Below are 9532 nucleotides of genomic sequence, written 5' to 3'. Positions count from 1 at the left end.
AGGGAGAGAACAAGAACTAAAGAGGGCTTTTTTTGTAACTTCCTCTCCCTTGGTTGTTATAACCGTTTTTCCTCTGTACAAAAGCTGACTGCCAAAATATCGAGATAAAACACAGTTCATATTTCAGTTTCATCTTCTTCTTCCCGCTTCTCTCTTCCCTTCACAATAGTTCCTTTTGTTAATGGCATGGATTTGTCAAAAAAAAAATTATTTTGATATATAGAAGGTCTGAAAATGTCACTTTATTGACAATCCAACAAGAACTAAAACTAGTGATACTATAACATATGAACTAAATTCACGATTATCTTTTAACTCAGGGACATAAAGTGCAATTACTCCCTTTTTATAATTTAGTGAAATTTTACCTTCTTTTTTTTTTTGGTGTTTAATTGATTTGAAGCAGATATAGAAAGCAATATATGATGGCTGAGAATTCAAGTAGAGGGAGGCAACAAAGGGAAAGTGGTAGAGTGTCATCCAACGACGACTCATCATCTGATGATGACAGAACTAAAGGCCCCGATTATCAACTAATAAGGTTGTCGTCTAGAAGACGTTATTCAAACTTTAATCCTCCTCCCATTAGGGATACTAATCAAGAACCTGCACAGCATACAACATCAGGTATTTATGGTTGTGTACATTTTATCACTAAAAATATGAAGTTTCTGAAATGTCTTTTAGTACATTAGTATTTTGATCATTTTGATGGCCTAGCTATGTACTGATGGGTTACTATGTAAATAAATATTTTTAATAATTATTTTGTATTTGATTAATAACTAGTATATAATTTATACAATTATATATCGATCTAAATATTTTTAAAATATTATAACAAATTCATCCCGTGCAACGCACGTGCGAAAATACTACTGTGTGTGTGTGTATATATATATATATATATATACAAAAAAATAAATAAATAAATAAATATATATATATATATATATATATATATATATATATATATATATATATATTGTAGATACTAATGAATATAGTAAATAACTATCAATTGTATAATAATTAATTCTTATTTCAACAACTACAGAAAAATCGCAGACGGGCGCGCCTTTACACCTTTGAGAAAATATTTGTTTTCGCCTGTTCTCCATTTTTTCATTCTTATTTCAACAACTACAAAAAAATCGCAGACGGACAACTAAAGGAGCTACTGCAATCTACTCCTATTCCTAGCCAGCAAAACCCTAACACATATAGTAGACGACGGTGATTCTTGAGTAAGTATATACGTCTTTAAAGTTTGTGATTCTTTTCATTATTTTTTCATGTGAAATTTTTAATCTTTTGATTATTTTAAAAGGATATCTATCAGGAAATGTAGCAATTGACTTGATGTTTGTAAAATTGATATGAATTTTATATAAATCGTTATTGATAACCATCATTTCTTTTGTGATTTGAATATATTATTATTGATATCTATACATATGTGAATCATCATTTTTAAATTTCTCTACACAAAACTCACAATGGTGTAAACGAATTGTTGTGCATGGTTTACAAATTAAATGGATTAGCTGCACACTTAATTGGTAATTTATTCCAACTTCACTCTACATATATAAATATTTTAATGGATTGTCAAAACTTTTTGTTGTACTTCTTAAGAGCATCACTATTTTCTATTCTTGACTTGTCAATATAATGAAGTGGCGCTTTTGGTCCTTTTGTTAATGGATTTGTCAAAAATATTTATTTTTGCAACTCTATCTAGCAAGTGATTGGTAAAGTTGGAGTGTCAGTTTGATGAAAAAAGAGAAGTAAATGGTAAAATCATATTATTTGTTTTGAATAATAATGGCAAATTTTTGACATATAGAAGGTCTGAAAACGTCACTTTATTGACAATTCAGTAAGAAACTAAAAATCGTGATACTATAACATATGAACTAAATTCAATTATCTTGTAACTCAGGGATATAAAGTGCAATACTATAATTACTCCCTTTCTATAATTTAGTGGATGAATTTTTACCATTTTTTTTGTGTTTATTAATTTATTTGAAGCAGATATAGAAAGCAATATATGATGGCTGAGAATTCAAGTAGAAGGAGGCAACAAAGGGGAAGTGGTAGAGTGTCATCCAATAATGACTCATCTGATGATGACAGAACTAAAGACCCTGATTATCAACTAATAAGGTTGTCTACAAGACATCATTCAAACCGTAATTATCCTCCCATTAGGGATACTAATCAAGAACAAACATCAGGTATATAAGGTTGTGTATATTTTATCACTAAAAATATGAATTTTCTGCAATGTCTTTTAATAAATACATTAGTATTTTGATCATATTGATGTGATGATGACCTATGTATTTACTGATGGGTTACTATGTAAATAAATATTTTTATATTTGATTAATATATAAGTGGTTTCATTATTTTTAAAATAAGTAATGAATATAAAGATGTGGGAGATGTAAAACATGGTAACTCAGTAGCCGATAGGGTCAAATGCCGGTACACACAAGTGATCTGATCTAGTAAATGATAACTCCACACATTGATTTCTTCTCCCAAATACTGCCAAGTGCCTACTAATAAATCACTTAGCTAAGTCTATGTGGCAGTTTCATGATTTTATTGATTGAACAGATGTTGTCTAAGTAGGGAGTAAAAAAAATGAATTACAAATTGAGAGTAACATTATAAAATTTAAAGTGACATAAGTATATGACATACTTGTCACATATTAAAGGTTTTTATCAATTACCAAAAAAAAAAAAAAAGAGTTGTCTCATACGAGCATATATATACAATTGGTACGATATATATTATACTAGTATTGTCCCGTGCGATGCACGGACTCAATATTAAAGATTTGTTTGTAATGTTAGAATAGGTAAAAAAATGTTTTTAATAATGGTATTTGAAGTACAGAAGAAGAAAACATGAACCACAATTTAATTGTTTAAAATTACATTTTTATTAAGTATATGACAAAATAATTATGATATTGTATTTATAATATTTAATTTAATAATTGAAAATAGTATGATACAAAAAAGTTACTATTATTAATCGCAGCTAGCGGTATACATATTTGATCTTGAGTATGTCTACTCCTAGTATGCTACCCGTGCGATGCACGGAATGAATATTGGACAACATTCTAATAATCTTATTTATTAAAAAATACATAACCTAATATCAACATAGTTGCAATTCATATTCACTTTCATATATATATATATATATATATATATATATATATATATATATATATATATATACATACTAGTATTTGACCCGTGCGATGCACGGGATGTTATTTAAACATTTTTAGTTGTGTGTATTTTATGTTAAGATTTGTGTGATATATTGGGGAATACAGCGCCAAAACGTATGAAAATTGTGTGTACTAATAGTTGCAAGGTGTTGGTAATATAAAAACAATACATTACAAAATTACAAATTATTGAAAACTTCATGATATACAACATTGGTGGTTGATGTAGTAGTTGAACTTGAGTCTTTTACAATCAGTATTTTCAGACCGTCTAGATTATTAACCCGAGATGCAGCTACGTACAACTGATCGTGTACAAAAACCGGTTTCTTTAGTATTAACCCTACATGAGTCAACGTTTGGCCTTGACTTTTGTTTATGGTCATCGCATATGAAAGCATCAATGGGAATTGCCTTCGTTGAAACTTGAACGGCAATCTTGGATCCGAGGGTGACATTGACATTCGGGGAATTAACACTTTTGTACCTTTGTTGGGACCAGTGAGAAGCTCGCCTTCAATAACATGGTCTGCTAACTTTGTGATTATCAACCGAGTTCCATTGCACAACCCAAGAGAATGGTCAATATTTCTCATTAACATTACTGGTGAGCCAATTTTCAAATTCAGTGTATGATTTGGTAGACCCGACACACGAATGCTGTTTAGAAATTCCGGGGTGTGTACATCTCCAAGTATACCATTATCACCGTCGGCTTTGCATACTGCGTCTGAACTATAGTAGGACCTGCTTTCGGCATTATGCAACTCAGTCATATATTCATTAACTGCGTTGACAACGTCCAGCGTTGGTGCAAGTATAGAACGACCTATCAGATGCTCGGGGTCAGCGTTTCCAACTGCAAACATTGGAAATGTATTTTCCACAATTGCTTTAATGTCGTCCCCCCCCCCCCCCCCCCCCCCCCCCGGATGATACTAACATGTGATTAGGTATTTGAACCTCTGCGAATCCGTCATTTCGCCCACCTAGCTTTCCATCGCTGATATTGGCAATCCAGTTAGCAAACTCTTATAATGCCTGCCGGTTCACACCGTTGTGTACCGAACTTAGCCTTAGGTTTTTAGTCAATCTTAAAACTTTGCAACTATCCCATAAATATGATGAATTTATAGCGGACGAAACAATGTCTTGACGTGTACCTTTTGGAACTACTAGAAGAATTTGGCGGAAATCTCCACCCAGGACAACTGCTTTACCACCAAACGTCTTCATTTCACTGTTAGGGTCAACAAAACGCAACAAATCTCGCATGGTTCGATCTAACGCTTCAAAGCAATGTTTGTGCATCATGGGAGCTTCATCCCAAATTATCAAGCTCATTTTTATCAACAATTCAGCCAAGTCACTACCTTGTTTAATGTTACAGGTAGAGTCCTCATTTATTGCAATAGGTATTGCAAATCTCGAGTGAGCTGTTCGGCCACCTGGTAACAACAAAGAAGCTATGCTACTTGATGCGACATTTAAAACGATCTGGCCTTTGCACCGGACTGCAGCGGATAACGCTCTCCATAAAAAAGTCTTTCCTGTCCCACCGTAACCATAAACAAAAAATAATCCACCTTTATTGGTTGCAATATCTTGCATAACAGTATCAAAAATGAGACTCTGTTCTTCTGTTAGTTTGGCACACATCAGTTCAGAATCTGTCTTCAATTGTTCCGAATTGTAACTCAGTTCTTCAATGTAAGTCAACAAACTCGCTTCTTTGAAATTCTGGTTGGCTAAAGACCATGCATTAAACATACTTTGACCAACGGTTTCTCTATTGAGTACATTATCAATACTATCATCGTCTTGGAAAACAACTGATTGGCAATCCGGCAAGTGGAAGCTTAATCGCTCAACCGGGGGAGTCCTATACTGGACTTCAAAACTAAACAATCTCCAGGCTGCTTCGCATGCAGATACGTATCTGCAATCATAGTACATGTTTATCTCATCCACAATCTCATTACCCGCTTCATCCATCGAAGTCTTATAAAACTCAGCAGTTACACGGTCGTTGCCCTTGTTTACGTACTTGAAGAGGTACTTGATTGACCTAGATTGGTTACACCACTCTACATTAATGTGAGATTTGTATTTCAAAAGCAAGTACCGATTATGTGGTACAACATATCTATTATCCAACTCTATTCCATTCTTTTTTATTGTCCTCTTATCATCCCTTCTTCGATACAACGGGTAACCATCTTGGTCAAAATGTGATGCATCAATGTATCTTTTTGGAAAATGCTTTGAACGATTGCCATTTGCCATGCACGGGGATTTAGTCCTTGCAGCACCGCATGGGCCGTGCAGCATGAATTCTTCGACAACTTTGTAATACTCAATGTCTGAACGCTTGTCGGGAATCTCGGCTGAAATGATCGTGTCCATAAAAGCCGGGTTGGCAAAGTCGTTGGTCGCTTGTAGGAACAGTAATATGTGTGCATGCGGAAGACCACGTTTTTGAAATTCAATTGTGTATATTACTGTCAGAAAAGCATTCATATTGTTAGATAGAAGTTTCATATAATAATAATTATTATTCTAAAAAATGACACTTATAAGCTCATGCAGTACGCACCTGCCTTTACACGACCAAATAGTTTTCCATTCTTTATTTCTTTAATTAAATAGTCTAGCTTCAGTTTGAAAACACGGCAGACAATGTCGGGACGATCTTCAGCTTTCAAGTTTCTTTTCTCCAAGAATCGTTGTATCTCGGGCCATTTGAGATTACATGTAAAAGTAATAAACAGATTTGGATAAGCTATGAATCTGCAAATTGCCATGGCGTCTTGATAATTATGTATCATGTATCTTGCTCCTCCAGTGAAACTTGATGGTAATATTATTCTTTTCCCTTGAGAGCTGGGTTGAACTTCACCCCGGGTCAACGCATCAGACAAACCTTTGTACGCCTCACACCTCAGAGGTTTTTGATTTGACCTAATATAGAGCAACCTCGAAGATTCAACCATAGTATACGCATCAACCAAGAATTGTTGGAATAACCTTCTGGCATACATTATTGTTGAGATCTCATTTGATCTTTCGTGGATACGAAACGCGAAGTACTCTCTTTGTGAAACACTCTTTCTTGCAAAATCTTGTTTTGTACCAAGTGTTGCAAAATATATATCTTCTCGAAAACCATCCTCCCCGTATGGAAATAAGATTGGGTATTGCAATGGTAAATAGGCCAGGTTTAATTCATTTATTCGTTTGCTCCAGACCTACACTCGACAACAATATCCCGTTGACCCATGTAAGGGTCTATATCTCCAACAATGAGTGCAGCAACCTCGGAAGTAGTTGGTAACGCATAAGTCCTGGCATCTTTAGTCCTCTTTCCTATTAATCTCATTCTGATTTAACTTTGAGGATTAGACTCCAGAAACGACTTGGCCATTCGGAATGACTTAACCAACACATTGTGTTCATCTAGCACTTGCTTAATGTCATGTACTACCTCACTATGCAACGCAAAACCATTGTTTTCGGCACTAAAAAAGGAAGAATATATAATATAAGATACTCTGTATTAACCCATGATATACCAAAAATATTTCAGTAACACAAAAGAGTATACCTCAAAGAATTTAAGCGATTTTCTATCTCATTCTCTGTATCGTGAATGTATAATTGGGAAAATTTCGGTTGAATGCCATGTGAAGGTAATAAGCTTCCAATCCGATGAAAATTTTGACCATTGATACGGAATATCGGCGGCGATGTTCCGTTGTTAATAGTTCTATCTATTTTTCCACCCATCGACATAAAGCAAAACATGCTGTTATATGACCTTATATTCTTTAAAAAACATTTGTTTTTATCGTTTGATGTAAAGAATAGCTCATACAACTTTTGAGGAAGCTTTGTCATAAATGGCAACTTTATTTTACCATTTACACAACACGCAGAGTATTTTGGACTTTCACATGACTTTGAATTGCTTGACCGTTCATTGTACCAAAAAAATTGAATTACAATGCTCGCAAAGATACTCTGGATCACCAAGATCGAAATAAAAATCTAAAAAAAAAAAAATATTAGTTAGCATGATAATGTATTTTACTGTAGTCCAAATATAATACGTTTTTGTCCTACCACATTTCATATGAACTCACCATTAACTGAGGGCATATTGTCATGTAACGGTTCAACAACTTCCTGAAAGTCTGGTAACAAATTGCGGTACTGCGGAATGGTTTCACTCTCCGGCTCTACCAGGACTCTTTGCATATTATTGTCATTTGTAATGCAACAATTACTTTCCATCCCTAAAAGAACAATATCCAATTGTAATTAATTTGGTTATATATTAAATGAATAATTATAAATGTGTGACAATTAATAACATCTTCTTGAATATATGTTTATACCTATCTGCGACTCTGGCAATAGATTTAAGTCGAAGCAGAAACTTGGACAGTCAGCTGTAGGTGGATTGCTGCGGATCAAATTGACTTGACCGCAATTTGCTTTAATAATACATATTTTTTAATAAGATTCGTTAGAATAATAACTATTCAATTTGACTATATATATAATTCATTAGTAATCTTATTACAATATATTTGTTGAAGTTCATACCATTTGATATGTTGCTAAATGGCATTCTGCTACTCAATTCTTGCGTTGGTGTAGTATGTATGGTCATCCGTAACGGAGAAGATACTGTGCATTTCAACAACCACGATTATTATTAACCAATATAAAATTATAAATGGCTACAGGATTCGTAATTAGAATGTGTAGATTGCTATAAGGAATAAATACATCGATGGAGTGGAAATTTTGATACCTAGTTGTGAATCTGGGGTTCTATTTAAGTCGATCGAATGATTGTGGCGCTTCGTAATAGGTGCTTTTTCACGATCCCCGTCAACCCGAGCGATATTTTCTTTAATTATAAAGGAGCCGTACAAAAAACTTGTTAGGATGTTAATTATCACATCTTTAAAATTATTTATAGACGTTAAAAATGATTGTTTATGTTCGTACTATTGGATATGTTGCTTAATGGTATTCTGCTACCCAAATCTTGCAAAGGCGAATTCCGAATTGTCGTACGAATTGCGGTCGAAGCTGTGAATTTCATAACCAAAATATGGTTAGCAACAATTAATTATATAATTTCACTATCATATAGAACACACTTACCATTTGTCACAATACTTAAAGGTGTACTTAGCGAACTTTGGAAAACAGCACGTAGGGGTGTACGATTGTGTGTATTGTTGTTGCATTCAATGGACGACATGTACGATGCATCCATGACAGTACAATTCTCATTCTCTGTAAAGGAAAAAAACAATGATATAACCATACATGATATGTTTGGTACCTCAATTTTTTGGATACATACGGAATGATTCTATTCCTAATTATAATTAAAGTATTAATATTAAACTAATATTAATACTTTACTATTTCACAATAATACTAAACATTAATATAATATATCTTAATATTATATAATATAATAATTATTATAAACATGTATTGTTATAAACATTTGATGTTAACAAATCGCAATAATAACAAATTAGTATAAGAATATTAATGATGAAGATTAATGTTATTCAAACAATTATAATACTTATTATAAGAAGAATAAACATAAAAATGTTAATAATATTATTAATAATAATATTATTATTAATATTATTAATAATATATTTGAAAGTTAACAATTTCTGGGCTGTTTTAATTCTATTTTATAATAATAATAATAATAATAATAATAATAATAATAATAATAATTATTATTATTATTATTATTATTATTATTATTATTATTATTATTATTATTATTATTATTATTATTATTATTATTATTATTATTATTATTAGACTGTTTTGGCAATCACACCGTGATGTAGGCAGAAGGAGTCACTTTACTAATCTCCTAGAAGGCTCCATTGTGAGCCAAGTCGCCGGTGAATGACGGTGGTTTCTCTCACTAAAAATGGACATGATAAAGGGTTTAGGGTTCAATTGTGAGACTCAATTAAGGTATTAATCGTTTCTCGACGGTCATTTCCTATCTCTTGGCTATGGATTCACGATGAAGAGGATGGTACTGTGAAGCATTCACTCACCCAAAGCTTTCAAAACTACTACCACTCTGAGTGTTTATAGTAGTGTCAAAGCAGTAAATCGGAGTTTTCCTAGTGTCAATCGTGGCATAGAGTTGAATCCGGTGAACCTAATGTTCGCCGGAGTGCATGCGTAGCTAGGGATCTCCCA

At 33.0% G+C, this 9532-nt stretch overlaps 1 protein-coding gene across 1 annotated transcript; it reads right to left on the bottom strand.

Moving 5' to 3' along the window:
* Positions 1-3444: 3444 nt before the first annotated feature.
* Positions 3445-4245, bottom strand: LOC109147040 (ATP-dependent DNA helicase PIF1-like). Its single transcript, XM_019294679.1, has 2 exons — positions 4209-4245; positions 3445-4124 (listed from the first exon to the last, which is right to left on the bottom strand). The coding sequence occupies exons 1-2, from the start codon at positions 4243-4245 to the stop codon at positions 3445-3447; spliced, it is 717 nt and encodes a 238-aa protein (XP_019150224.1).
* Between the last annotated feature and the right edge of the window lie 5287 nt (positions 4246-9532).

The sequence above is a fragment of the Ipomoea nil genome, unplaced genomic scaffold (genome assembly GCF_001879475.1).
Source record: "Ipomoea nil cultivar Tokyo-kokei standard unplaced genomic scaffold, Asagao_1.1 scaffold1971, whole genome shotgun sequence".
Classification (NCBI taxonomy): Eukaryota; Viridiplantae; Streptophyta; class Magnoliopsida; order Solanales; family Convolvulaceae; genus Ipomoea; species Ipomoea nil.
This window is presented reverse-complemented; position numbering and strand designations above follow the sequence as displayed.